Source organism: Pygoscelis adeliae, unplaced genomic scaffold (genome assembly GCF_000699105.1).
Source record: "Pygoscelis adeliae isolate BGI_AS28 unplaced genomic scaffold, ASM69910v1 Scaffold145, whole genome shotgun sequence".
NCBI lineage: Eukaryota > Metazoa > Chordata > Aves > Sphenisciformes > Spheniscidae > Pygoscelis > Pygoscelis adeliae.
In genome coordinates this window covers 2070842-2085871 of record NW_008824866.1, presented here as the reverse complement: position 1 = coordinate 2085871, position 15030 = coordinate 2070842, and the positions used below count along the sequence as shown (strand labels likewise).

The 15030-nt window shown below is 37.6% G+C and overlaps 1 protein-coding gene across 1 annotated transcript in view; it reads left to right on the top strand.

Moving 5' to 3' along the window:
- INTS8 (integrator complex subunit 8) overlaps positions 1–15030 on the top strand; it is a 28342-nt gene that overhangs the window by 1219 nt on the left and 12093 nt on the right. Inside the window, exons 2-13 of the mRNA XM_009324448.1 lie at positions 1139–1313; positions 4839–4979; positions 5409–5480; positions 6641–6692; positions 7712–7894; positions 8407–8514; positions 9818–9973; positions 10459–10559; positions 11992–12133; positions 13315–13385; positions 13524–13699; positions 14592–14725. Coding sequence (XP_009322723.1) covers positions 1139–1313; positions 4839–4979; positions 5409–5480; positions 6641–6692; positions 7712–7894; positions 8407–8514; positions 9818–9973; positions 10459–10559; positions 11992–12133; positions 13315–13385; positions 13524–13699; positions 14592–14725 — 1511 coding nt within the window. The remainder of the gene's footprint in view (positions 1–1138; positions 1314–4838; positions 4980–5408; positions 5481–6640; positions 6693–7711; positions 7895–8406; positions 8515–9817; positions 9974–10458; positions 10560–11991; positions 12134–13314; positions 13386–13523; positions 13700–14591; positions 14726–15030) is intronic.

Sequence of the window (15030 nt, the reverse complement as noted above, 5' to 3'; positions counted from 1 at the left end):
TACGCTCTGGTACTGGCGGCTCCGGGGGTGTGGAAGTCACGGTAGTTAGCGCAAACAAGAATGTATTTTTCTCGTTTTACATGAACTTTCCTATTTCATAACTTCATTTCTCCATCTTTCCTGTGTGGTAGATCACTTTTCCTTTTGCGTATGTGAATTTTGTTTATGGAAACGTTACAAGTTGTTTATTTTTACAATGTGAAGTGCTGTTTGTAAAAAAAAAATCATTACAATTTGCAGCTGCTCTTCTCCCATTAAGTCTTGCTAGCATCAGGAACTAGAGTCCTCCTAAAGGTTCAGTGCTGAAATTGCTCTGTCTGCTTAGACCTGGAATGAATAGAAACCTAGTCTGATGTATTTAAGAAAGTGGCCATGTTTAAAAGTAGCTGATCTTTTGACGATCGTAAGTGGGAATCGTCTTTTTCAGTAACTGAGTTCTACGAGCAGGTGGACGAAACAGGAAAACTTGGGACAGTATTGCCTCTACAAAAAGTAAATTTAAGCATAGTCAGGCTGTATCTTTGTGCTTGGATCTTACACTGCTATTTTGCAATTAAAAATAATGATTAATACTAGTTTTGTGTTTCATGAAGTTCAGTGAGAGTGTTATAGTTATGATTTGGCTTCAGTTTTTCAAAACAGCTCAAAGGTAGTGGAGAGACTGTCTTATTGTAAGGGAGACATTTGGAAGCTGCTTTTTTTTTCTAAAGCAGTCTGAAAGTGTCTTCTAAATGTGTTCAGAGGTACCAGTAGTTGCTTGTAAATATATTTTAAAATACAGAGGAGAATTACAAGTAGGTGTATATTTTTACAACAGCTAACTTACTTGTGATTTCAATAGGCGACATTTATTTTCTGTAGATGCAAGTACTGAAACATAATTAATACAAAATAGTGAAAATAAATAAAAGTATGAGAGTGTGGTTACCACGGTCAAGTAAACTTGAAGGTTAAACAAAGATATGTTAATAGTCTGATTTGAGTCAGCATAAGCAAGATACCTTTTGGGATTAGAATCTGCCAGGTGACAATGCAAGCTGTATAAATGACAAGGAGATAAGATCCCTGTTCATAGCTGCAACAAGAAATTAATTTCTGGTCTTACAAAAAATTTGAAGAGTGGCTGTGTTTTTTGCAGATCCACCACCTGTACAGCTGATTGTCCAGTTCTTGGAACAAGCTTCGAAACCATCAGTGAATGAACAGAACCAAGTCCAGCCACCACCTGATAACAAAAGAAACCGCATTTTAAAACTTCTTGCTCTTAAAGTTGCTGCTCATCTGAAGTGGGATTTGGATGTATTAGAGAAAAGGTATAGTCTGCACATCTTCATGCTGAAATTACTAAACTGAAGTGGCTTGAGATCTTTATTTTAAGAAATGGAAATCTGTCTTGCTTCCTTTTCTGGCAGTATCTTCCTTACATTAAGAAGAGTCTTGGGTGTGACAACTGAAATCAAGTTCAATTTCATCTATGAGTTAGAAAAGGGTTTTGATAAAGGCAGTGTCTATGCGCAAATCAATACTGTTTATAATTTAGAGAGGAAAAATAGTGGGTATTAGGCATTAAGATGTGCACATCTGAACTGCATAAAGATGAATTTTAGGTTACATTTTCTTCAGTGACAAAACTAGCTTAAGTTTCCCCATTCTGACATGCTTGAAGTTGGAGGTCTTGCTCCAGTTTGTTGATGTAAAGCACTCCATATATCTGCTAACTAGATCACTGAACTGACTGCGGTTGAAACAAACTCCACCTTTGCATTTTTCCTTTGAATTTTTTTTAACACAAATAATTTCAGCTGCTGAATGGTCTGAGGTAGGACAGTTGAGAACTTCCCTAGCACATTAGGGAACTACACTTCAGCAGTGTAAAATCTTAGTGGGGCAATACTTGCCCCAGTTGCAACTTGCATAGAATCATAGAATCGTTTAGGTTGGAAAAGGCCGTTAAGATCATCGAGTCCAGTTGTTAATGTAACACTGCCAAATCCACCACTAAACCCAAGCACCACATCTACATGTCTTTTAAATACCTCCAGGGATGGTGGCTCTACCACTTCCCTGGGCAGCCTGTTTCAATGCTTGACAACCCTTTCGGTGAAGAAATTTTTCCTCATATCCAATCTAAACCTCCCCTGGTGCAACTTGAGGCCATTTCCTCTCGTCCTATCGCTTGTTACTTGCGAAAAGAGACTGACACCCACCTCGCTACAACCTCCTTTCAGGTAGTTACAGAGCGCGATAAGGTCTCCCCTGAGCCTCCTTTTCTCCAGGCTAAACAGTCCCAGTTCCCTCATAAGACTTGTGCTCTGGACCCTTCACCAGCTTCGTTGCCCTTCTCTGGACACGCTCCAGCACCTCAGTGTCTGTCTTGTAGTGAGGGGCCCAAAACTGAACACAGTATTCGAGGTGCGGCCTCACCAGTGCCGAGTACAGGGGCACGATCACTTCCCTACTCCTTCTGGCCACACTATTTCTGATACAGGCCAGGATGCCATTGGCCTTCTTGGCTGCCTGGGCATGCTGCCAGCTCATATTCAGCTGGCAGTCGACCAGCACCCCCAGGTCCTTTTCTGCTGGGCAGCTTTCCAGCCACTCTTCCCCAAGCCTGTAACGCTGCATGGGGTTGTTGTGGCCCAAGTGCAGGACCCGGCACTTGGCCTTGTTGAATCTCATACAGTTGGCCTCGGCCCATCGATCCAGCCTGTCCAGGTCCCTCTGCAGAGCCTTCCTACCCTCAGGCAGATCAACACTCCCACCCAGCTTGGTGTCATTTGCAGTCTTACTGAGGGTCCACTCAATCCTCTCGTCCAGATCATTGATGAAGATATTAAACAAAACGTTTAGCTTGCAGACACCTTGGAAGAAGAAAGTTCTTCACTAGATAAAAGTTACATTGACTCTGTGTGTGTGTGTGTGTTAAAGTTTCTTTAAAAAAAAAAAATCATATTGTCTTATTTCTCTTGAGTTGATCTGAAAATCATATGGTCTTTATGATGTTATATAGATTTTTTTTTTTTAATATTCCTTCAAGTTACGGGTAGGGCTTGTTTCTTCCTATATACTTTTATTTGTATTTCTCATTTGTATTACAATATTTCTGTGGGTTTTTTTAATAATGTGTTATAATGAGCAGTCAAAGGGCTTGGAATGAGATGTTCTTGACTTTTACCTATGAAGTTCTCTTTCTCCCGCGCCCCGGCCCTTCTCTTCTCCCTTGAATAATATTTTTGTCATCTGTTAAGCTATGTCATATTTATCTGCCTTAGTGAAGTGTTGTGAGGCGGGATTACCACTTGCCAAAGTACCTTTGCAAGATACTGCACAACTGCAGAGAATGAACAGAAACCTTTATTGTGGTTAGTTGTGAAAATATTGTATGGACAAAAGTATCTGGTATACAATAGGAGTTTTTTTATATATGCTTTAGCTTTGAAAGCAGATGTATGTGAATGTGTACAAGAGGGCTTTTTTTTTTCTTTTTTTTATGGCTGCTTCCCTTCTTGCAGGAGGAATTTATACTAACATTTATTCATGGTGTATTTTATGTCAGTTAGTACCTTTACTTCTTAAAATGCAGGTATAATCCCGATTCAAAAGTCAGCCCTACTGTATGACACTGTTGGGCTGATTCTGGGCTTTGGTAGGATTGTTTTGTCTATCTGTGGTGGGTTTTTTTGAGAACTAATCTGAAGTAATTTCAACTACTAATTTAGCATCTCTATATAGCAGTTAGAGTTCTTGTTCTGTTGGCTTGTGAAGCCCAAGATTGTTCTTAATTAAGAAACATGCTTTTGTTTTTTAACTGATTATACCCAAAGGTTCAGTCGCGGTAGTTAAAAAGGAATAAAATAACAGCTTGAGCCCAGCTTTTTTCTAAAACTTCTGCTGTTATAAACAGTTGGATGATGTTCTGCTCTCGCCAATGAAAACAAGATTCCTGGACCTCACATAGTGAAAACAGAGTTTGTTAGTTGAAAATGATAGCTTGATAACAGACCTGGAGTCTGATGTTACACGAGACCTAAAATTTGTTAAACAGGAATTCTGGCTTTAGTTGCTAAAAGTGTAGTTTCACTGGTTGTTTTCAATGCTGGTTGCAAAGAATGCAATTTTTTCACAAGATCAAAGGTACTTTGGCACTAGCTGATCACTTCTGATTTCAAGTAATGTCTAAATTAGTAATAGTGTTTCAGTTGTATTAAATTATACTTCAAAAGCTTGGAGTGATGCGGTCCAGCCTGCGTGCCTTCTCATTTTATCAAGGAAGATTCTGTCCCAGCTAATGTATATTTTACACAATACAGTTTACAGTGCTCTACAGTGTTCTATTCCAGTTCCTAGTCTTAACTTCACTGTTTGCTAGCGGATGCTGCAGAAAGGGAGATAAGCCGTAATAGCATAGAGAAATGTTCCCTTTACGTGAGTGAAATGCCACTTGCAATGGAAATGTGGTTGTTTACCTTCTGGAAGTATGATCTGGGAATACTTTGAAAAGAATTTCTTATTAGTTGGGACGTGCTGTTACAGGTGACTGGATTATTCTGGGGATGTGTCTCTGTGGACTAATGCAGTGGTGCATAGTAGTAGTTCAGCTGTCAGGGCAATCTTCTACTTCAGCTTAACTGACGCTGCTAATACTGGTAACTGCTTTACGTACCTGATCTAGAATGCCATCCGATACACAGCATTTCATTAGGCTAAGTAAACATACTACCCTTACTTCCATGGGATGTTAAGCAATAATATAGTACTGAATAGTAGTGTATATTACCTAAACGTTACAGGAGTAGGATTGCTGTAGAAGAATCTGATTCTCTTTTTTTTTTTAATAGCTTGTCTGTTCCTGTATTGAACATGTTACTGAATGAACTTCTGTGTATCAGCAAAGTTCCCCCAGGAACTAAACATGTGGATGTAGACCTGTCCAGCTTACCCCCAACCACTGCAATGGCAATACTGCTCTACAACAGATGGTAAACTACTTTAAGGCAATAGTCTTAAAATCATGATAGAACAAAACAATGTTTTCTTCTATCTATATATTTGTACATAGAAGGAATCTCAAAGTAATAATAATTTTGTGATCTGTAGGTAGGTTATAGTGAGGAGCCGAGTCTAAAAAGCTATTCTACAGCTGGTTTTGTTCCCTAAAAAAAAAATCAAGGTAGTGGTTTGAACTGTCACCTTATAAAGATAAGAATTTTGCTGCCTTTTAGCTTTTTTTTATTATTTTATTATTATTTTAGCATTCTTAAATACTACATGTGCTCTTGAGTAGAGGATGTATTCTAATGGTCTAATGTATCTGAAATGGTAAACTGATATTTTTAAGAGGCGTGTAATCTGCTTATTACACTTCTGAGGCTAATACCATTCTTTGCTTAATTTTCTTCCCTATGTAGGGCCATAAGGACCATTGTTCAAAGTAGTTTTCCTGTAAAGCAAGTGAAACCTGGTCCACCTCAATTAAATGTGTAAGTTACAGGTATAATTCAGTTGGACTTTGTGTGTATTTTGTAATTAGAAATTTAATTTCTAATTGGATTAAATCATGTTAATAACATACTGTTGCTTAAAATGGCTAGTTATAGCACAGAAGACTTGCATTTATTTCAAGTATATTATTATTTTCCTGTCAGACATGCTTGATACATATATGTACTTGTCTGTCGTTCCACTCTTTTAGTATGTTATCTCTGACTTCGTAGAGGCATGAAAAATCATGGGAGAAAGGGAGATGGCAGTTTGCCTAGGCAGAATGCTTATTCTCTGGTTTAAACACAGCACATTTCTTGCATCCTGTTTTAACTTACAGTATCTTGCTTAATACAGTTGTTCTATTATAGCAATTTGCCACATTATGTATGATAACCTGAGAAATAATGAAGTATTTTCATTTGCCTCATCAGGCAATAAATTGTAATTTAAAGTCAGTATTCATTTTGCATTCTAGAAGTTGTGTGGCTTCAGTTACAACCTGTCCTTGGAATTGACTTTTATGTTATAAATTTCTCTGATAAAGTTGGGAGTATCTCAGTGGTACTTTTCATTGTTTTATGTTAATTTTATACTCTAGCATTAGGCCATACTTGTTTGAGAGAGTCTGTTAAGTATGTTGATTAAAAATACCACTACTACTACTCATTTTACTATAAATCTCGTATTGCCGTATATGTATCAGAGTCTGATCCTGAATCAAAAAATTCTGTATGGGGAAATAATTTTAAAATACTTGTAATTTTTACATAAACACATGAACACACTTTTACCCCTGACAGATGTTCTAGAAGAATTAAGTAGTGAAGCTTCGAGAGACTTGAGGCTGTGGAAGCCGATTTCTTCACGATAGTTTTGCTAATATTAACAATCTGATTTTTGAAGAAAAAAGCAACGGAAACTTTGTAACTTCCATTTTATTGAACCACATTCTCATCCAAAACTACCTTTTCGTTATATAATTCTGTATTTCATATATAGATAGATAAGAACAGTCAGTGGTCCTGCATAATGATGTTTAAAATGTAATTAAGCAGAACTTATTATGAATTCATTGTTGTGGTCTAGAACATGAAGTAAAGTAACATGCAGGTTTGCTTTGTAATTGTGATGTTGACCTCTTCTCTCTATTTTCCAGGATGAACCAGATGCAGCAAGAAAAGGAACTAACTGAAAATATTTTGAAAGTGGTGAGACTTTCTTTCCCCTCTTATTTTTGCTTGAATTTACATGTGAATATGAATGGACAAGAAATAAACAATTGCATCGCAGTTTTGTTGGATTCAGTACACTTACATTATATTTGCCACTTTTAGTATTTGCTACAGTTCCACTGTGTGCGTTTTGGACAGTGTTGTCTCTGCACTGCATGTAGGATGGAATTTGTTTTGTGTGATTGAAGTATTCTTTCATCAGCCCATCCTTGGAGCCATATGAATTGAGCAAGCCTCTACAAAATCAGTGTGTGATTAGTACTTAAGACAGTACCATGCTTGAGTTGCAAAATCATATGGCAGCAAAATTCAACACTTAAAACGTTTTCTTTTTTTGAAAGGATTTAGTAGCTGAGTGTTTTCTGTATTTAGCTTTCAACAGAATGCTAGTTGTGCCTGACGTGTTTCCCTTTGAGAGAGGCAAGAAAGAGGAAGAACAAACCTTCTACTTCCATAAGTAGCCTAGCTCATTTTCCTACTCTTGTACTACTTGGAATCAGTTAAAGAACTTACATTACACATTTTCTACAATTTTTTACTTTTTCATATTTTTTCAAATAGGTGAGCATGAGCGATGTTTAACTGTTTTACCAATTCATCAGAATTTTTCAAAAAATCTTGCTGTTCACATAGAAGCTGGTTTTGCTTCAGCTGTGAAATGATAACTTAAAATTTACAATCTGACTGTTCCATAACTTAATGCTCCAAAAATGGACAAAAAGGTGTAGGTGAAACAGAGAAAAATGTTTTGTTTCAAGTGGAAGTAATGGTTTGATCCTGTTTCTCTGAGTACCTGAAACTGAAGTAGAAGTCACAAACTTCTTACTGTACAAGAAATACAGGAGCAGACTCTGTATAACAACAAGACACAGGTGTATAAGGACTTTTTTTTACTATCCTTTTACTGTACTGTTACATTTCTAGTGTTAATTTAAACCCAGAGCTAAACTCAAAACCAAGAGGTTAATTTTTTCAATGTGTTTGAACTCTTACAGTTGAAAGAGCAGGCTGCTGATTCCATCCTGGTCCTAGAAGGAGCACTTAAATTAAACAAAGATCTTTATGTCCACACTATAAGAACTCTGGATTTATTAGCCATGGAGCCTGGTATGGTGAATGGAGAAACGGAGAGTTCCACAGCTGGACTGAAAATCAGTGCAGAGGAGATACAGTGCCAGGTACCTTACATTCTATACTAAAGCTTTCAATTTATATCTATTTCTTTAGACAAAGTGTTATGTAATATTTTCGAGACGAATTGCAGTGTTTTTCTACTAGTATTTCCTGTGTTCTTTTTTTAATGCAATGAGATATTATTGATTTCGTTTTTACATTATTGGAACTTTTTTCAGCACTAAATATTGTTGCTTCCCCCCACTCCCCATCTGGACTAAACCATTATATGACAAGGACAGCTTATTGCATTGTTCTTAATGATTACATGGAAATCATCCTGTAATTTTGTAATGCTTATGCAGAATTACTCATACTGAGATCACAGTTAAAGAGGAAACAATTGAAGTATGTGGGGAAAGGTATGCGGTGTATGTCAGAACATTAGATAAAACTAGGAATAGTTTAAAGTACGTGTGAGGTTTGAGCTGAAATACTTAATCTTGACTTAAAATGTTATATAAATTTCTGAGATTTTATTATATATTATAGTGTTTTATATCAATACTGTTTGCAGGTTTGCTATGATTTGGGTGCAATCTATTTTCAACAAGGATCTACAAATGCAGCTGTTCATGAAAATGCTAAAGAAAAGTTTTTCAAAACAAAGGAGTTGATTGCAAAGGTAATGAGTGTTTTATTAGCATGTATGTTCAACTCTTCTAAAAAAACTTGTCTAAATTATTGCTTCCTTCTTTAGCAATTTAATAACTGTTAGTGGTACACATGGATTTAAAGAAACTTCATGGGATGTCCTGGTTTCAGCAGGGACAGAGTTAATTTCCTTCCTAGTAGCTGGTACAGAGCTGTGTTTTGGATTTAGGATGGGAACAATGTTGATAACACACCGATGTTTTAGTTGTTGCTGAGTAGTGCTTACACTAGTCAAGGACTTTTCAGTTTCCCATGCTCTACCGACTGAGAAGGCTGGAGGTGCACAAGAAGCTGGGAGGGGGCACAGCCAGGACAGCTGACCCAAACTGGCCAAAGGGACATTCCATACCATGGGACGTCATGCTCAGTACATAAACTGGGGGAAAGCTGGCCGGGGAGGGCCGCTGCTCGGGGACTGGCTGGGCATCGGTCAGCAGGTGGTGAGCAATTGCGCTGTGCATGACTTGCTTTGTATATTACTATTACACTATTATTGTTGTTGGTTTTATTATTATTTTATTTCAATTATTAAACTGTTTTTATCTCAACCCATGAGTTTTTCTTACTTCTACTCTTCCAATTCTGTCCCCCCTCCCACCGGCGGGGGGCGAGGAGGAGGGAGTGAGTGAGCGGCTGTGTGGTGCTGAGTTACCGTCTGAGGTTAAACCATGATATGGGATTTTGACACAATTTTTGTTTTTTCACATTGTGCCTCGTTTGAAATTATATTAATCGGCTGCCCATATATTGCTGCTTTGTTCTATGTTTTGTAATGAATATTCTCTTACACAAATTGTATTGATGCAAGAAATGCAAAAATAACATCTCCAGTGCTAACATAACTCAACTGAACAGTACATTCTGTGTCCATTGTGGTATTTTGATTGTGGTGATGTGTTTTTGAGGAAGGTAACCAGCACTTCCTGTTCTTTTTTTATCTAACTTTCCCTTGGAAATCAGATTGTCTATGTTCTGCCCTTTTCAAAAACACATTGTTTTAATTTACAACTAAGGTATGCTTCCTTTTTTATTTTGCTTTGCATTTATATTCCCAAAACTGCAAAACTCAGATTTTTATTTAAATAGACAAAACATGGTCTAAGCTGTAAAGAGCACATATAAAAGTATGCTATAAAAAAAAAAAAGCCTGTACACACATGTTCTTTTGTTGTTTTGATGTTACTTGGGTAAATTGTGAGTCTCTGTGTTTCCGAATTAAGCTTATGTTTCATAATATTTTGGCCAATAAGATTTGATTGACTCTTACTTTTCAGAATGGTTCATCATCACTTCATTTTACCATTGATGAAGAACGGTTAGCTGGGTACTGTCAAGCTTGTGGAGTTCTTACCTCATCTTCTGATGATGCATCTCAACAGGCAACTCCTTATAGTCAAATCCATAGCTGTATGAAATCTGGCAACTATCAGGTAGGGTGCTTAAATAAACCCACATATATTTGAGGGATTTTTTTATCATTCCATGTGGATGATTCCACCTGAACTGATAGGGATTTTAATAAATTTAAGTGTTCCACTTAATCATTAACATACTGTTTTAGAACACACGTATATAGGAATATAACATAATCTAGTACATATTAGATTAAAATATCTTGGATTCCGTACAACGTAAATAATTCCTACTAGCTGATGTATGGAATTTTCAGGCAGAATCTAATTCTTTGGGTTTTGGGGAACATTGCTGCTGAGATGTGCAAGTTTCGTTTTTTTCTTTGATTCTCTGATGCTAGAGAACTTCTTTGTTGTTTGGTCCCTTTCTGGTTGTTTAGTGAATTTTAGTATTACATATGGGTGCAGACTGCTTCTGTTAGTTTGATCACTTCTACCAGATAAAAAAACTACTTTATCTTTTGCATTATCCGTTGACTATTCCAACTGTGTTTGTGTTATAGGACGTAGTGAAGATATTCCTTGAAGATAATCTAACCCTCAGTCTACCTGTTCAGTTCAGGCAATCAGTGCTGAGAGAACTCTTCCAAAAAGCTCAACAGGGGTGAGTCATCATCACTGAACAGATCATTATTTAATGTAAAGCAATTTTCATGAGTTTTATGTTTTTCATGGGAAGTATACAACTTACATTCAGGAAACTTCAGCCTTTATTTCTGTTAGCAATAGTCTAAACTACGTTTTCCAGCTAAGGAGCTATGTTGTGATGTATCTCACTGTGGCCATATACGGGAAAAATTTAATGAGTATTGACACTTACATAAATAAAAAAATCAGTAAAGTAGTAGAAGTCGTAATTGATCGTGTGTATATATATATATATAAAACTTATAACTGAGTTAATGTCTCTTTACAGGCCTTCTGAAACTTGAAGTCAAAGCTGGTCAGGCAAACCATACTAAGCAGTATTATTGTAAGAGATGTGTACTTCCTTGGGAACACTGGCAGTGTAGTTATCTGTGATTAGGAGCCTTGTGCACTGCTGAACTAGCTCAGGGCTGAAGGATTAGTATGGTACGTTTATAAAAAGAAAAAATTTATAATAAGCAGAGAGAATTAGGCACATTACAAGGGTAGCTTGTGGATGGCTCTCAACTGAGAAATGCTGAGTGCATGGCCATATCCAAAATTCAACCTTCTGTGGAGCTTAGGCACTTGAATCAGGGTTATATGGAAAGCATCTCCATATAACCATGATGATAATTCTTCTCTGAAGGGAAGGTGCCTCAAGTATTTCAGTTGAAGAAGTGAGAGAGGCTCAGGTTTACAAACACGTGTGAGGAAAAAGTATCGATGGTGACAGCCTCTTGTGTAAAAGCTTAGTAGTTACTGAATTTAGCTTTCACTTCAGCCAGAGAGGAGTCAAATAAACACCTCTTAGAAGAGGATCTTAGAAGCTGTAGCTTAGCACTGTGTAGGGGTATTTTCATCTCTGATACGGAGCGCCTTCAGTGATGAGCACTAGGCAGAGAAGGATGGAGAGGAGATAGATGGAGGAGCATGACTTTGCAATCTAGTTAAGGCACACAGAGAAGGGTTAAGAGAAGGAAGCCATAGGTTCTGGTTATTTGTTCTTATTTTTGTTCAATGATTGTGTATGCTGAGATGCATAAATATTCCTGAAGTCTTTTGGTCTGTCAGCCATGCTCAGGGCATGCTTGCCAAGAAGCAATGCACCTTGGTGTCAGTCATGCTGACACAACCCTAGTTGGAGTTCCAGTGCTGCTCACGCTGAAGCAATAATGAGTCTGCGTGTGAAACAGTTGTGGACAGGGAGGGAATTTTCTTTACCCAGGACCTCACTTTTTTTTTTTTTAAACTTAAGTAGATCCTGAGTAAAGTTTTTCAGAGTGCAGTCTTGGACAGAGGCATGTGCTCTAAACGTGTCTCGGGATCTGGCACCTGGAGCTTTGCTGTGATACCAACTCTGTGTTTGTCAGAGAAGTTCTGTGATCTTTGGTTTTGTGTTCATGCAGGAATGATGCTCTGGATGAAGTTTGTTTCAAAGTCTGCGTGTGCAACACAGTCTGTGATGTATTGCAGGGGCGAACAATTGATATTCAGTTTTGTCAACTGTTCCTGAAACCCAGCAAAGAGAAAATAGACTTCCTCCTTGAGGTAAGAAATTATCTGAAATTAGAAGGGGAAATGGTATTTAGTGAGGCATCTCTTTCGCCGTATAACTGTATTATTGTTGCAAGTAATGCTCAAATTTCTGAAGCAGAGAAAAATACTTTGTAAGGTAACTTCTCAAACTTTATTCAACTTCTTTGCAGTTAGTACAAATATACTTCACGTGATCAGTCTTGCGTCATAGCTCTGTTTCCATCTGTTGGGGAGGAACCAATGTTGACCTGTTGCTTCAGCTTGGGTTTGAAATTGCTGCGATTCCTGACGTTATTAAATTATATAGAGATATTGTTGAATGTTTGTTTTCAAGGAACAAAGAAACAAGTTCTCCAAGGCAGAGAGAGATACTAGAAAAAGAAGTATGTGTTGAAGAGGACCACTTTCCTTTACCAGCTTTGTTGTAAAAGTTAGCATGTCATGAAATGATCCTGAGTTACTGTATGTGTGAGATTTAAACTGTTGCCCTCAGTGAAGCTTTTTAGGAAACCATTATTGCTCAAACTAAACTTACTACTTTTGTTGCTTTGCTGTTACTTTCCTATCTTCTTTGCTTAATTTGAGCCTTGTCTTTTGCTTGTCTTTCAAGCACGTGGCAAAAATTGACAAAAATTGACTCTGTAGCTCAGAGCAAATAAAAGCTGTTCTATCAACTGCTCGTATTAGGACTTTTTTTTTCTGAGAAATATGTTTATTTCTTGCAAGCTGGCAATTAAATTCAACTAACTAGTTATCTTTCAACTACTGTTTTAGGGTTTTTCTTAAACTGTTAGTCCTAGTAAGTCTTATGTTTTTGCACTTAAAAATGTTGGTTCATTTTTAAACTCTTGTAAAAGGGCTTTGTTATGTACTTAATGTCTTGTGAGGCTAACTGATACTGTGGTGCTCAGCGTCAGCACACCTAAATATCAAAGGAATAGGAAAAAGGAATGTGAATTATGTCTGAGGGAAGATAACAGTTGTACACAAAACAGGCTGTTTCAGACAGGTTGAAACTGTGATCTGTCTGTGATTGCTACAGTGTTTATCAGAACTTTATTGCCTCCCTTGAGAGAGAGGGTTACTGCCTGATACTAATTGTCAGTCAGAAAACTGGGCAGTAACACTGTATGTAACTAAATATTTTAAGCGTTGTAAGGGGCTGCTTAATAATTTACTGCTTTCTTTCCCAGGTTTGTTCAAGATCAATAAACTTGGAAAATGCTTCTGAAGCGTTGAAGAGAAAAATGGCAGCATTTCTTAAGTATGTACCCGTATTAAGATAACATGAATTTACACTTTGTAAGCCATGTAATACAGCACAATAAATGTTTCGAGAACTTATAATTGGAAAAATAAGCAGCTTTTTTCTGCTCATGTAGTAACTTTTATATTTGTTTAGAAACTTGTGTTTGGGTTTGGAAGATCTTCAGCTTGTCTTCATGATTTCATCTCATGAGCTGTTCATAAAACTGCTGAAAGATGATGAACGGAAGCTGCTCATTGATCAAATGCGGAAGAGATCTCCTCGAATCAACCTGTGCACAAAACCTGTGACTTCTTTTTATGATATCCCAGGTAATTTTCACAGCATTTCCATTAATTTATACGCAGGCAGTTACCTGTTTCCATGCTTGAGGTTACTATGTGCAGATCTGTTCTCAGAAAAAGTTTTTAGAGAGAATACTTCCCATTTTTAGTTGGTGAATGTCCTACTTGTTTGAAGGTGGCTGTTATTTGCTTGTATTTTGCTTGTATCTCAACTGAGTATAATAGGTATGCTCAAATGAATGTGTCCTAGCTGACCAAGTGGAAGAGAGGTGTGGCAGTTGGTTTGAACCAAATCTGCCTGTGGCAGCTGTTCCCGGAAAGGGCACCCTGCCTCTGGACTTACACCAGCACTAATGCTTGTGTGACTGTGTGGTGAGCTGGACCAGGAGTACCATCTGGATGAAGTTTTAAACCTACCAAAGTGAAACCCAGATCTCTTCGTCCAGTTCATTTCCCAGATGTAGCTGGCTGGCTGTGCAGCTGCACAAGTCAAAGCTAACATAAGAGTTGCCAGATGGTGACTTGAGCTGGAAAGAACTTACCTTTCCAGCTCTAATATAGCCTTGCATTGACTTAAGCCAGTTGTGAAAATGCATATTTTCACTAAGGCAGTGTAGGAACACTTTTTTTTTGTGCAGATCTTGAACCTGTTGCTTCGCTGTAGCAAGGGTAAGGGAATACTCAGAGCTGCTGGTGTGAGAAAAGGGGGCATTGCAAGCAGCCCTTTAGGTCAGGGGAGCTAGGAAGTTAGCACAAGGTGTTTGTGGAAGGGCACGAAAGGATCTACGGGGCCTACAAAAGCATTGATGTTTCTGCTGTTCTTACTGTGTTATGTTTAAAATGTTATGTACTAAAGAAGTGCACTTACACTTCTGCATTAAGAAGGAATGCCCTGGAGACCTGATTGCTTTTCTTCTAGCTTCAGCAAGTGTCAATATTGGCCAGCTTGAACATCAGCTCATATTATCAGTAGATCCTTGGAGGATTCGCCAGATCTTAATTGAGTTGCATGGTATGACTTCAGAACGCCAATTCTGGACAATTTCGAATAAGGTAATTTATTTCATGTGGTCATGAGAGAGTGTAATTCAAGGACTGGTTAGGTATCATACTGCAATGAACAGTAAACATTTTTGTCATAGATCCTCAATGTGATTTATTTTTATTTTCCCCTCTCTCTGTATAATGGTGGTTTAATAAGAATGATGATGCATATCTAAACTCACATTCTCTATGAAAAGTATTTCAACAAAATGTGTAACCTTTGTTTTAAGGAATTACTGGCTGTATCACAAGCTTTCCTTGTGAGAAAACAAATTTCTGTAGTTTTTGCTTTCAGTATTCTGACTAGTTAGCAA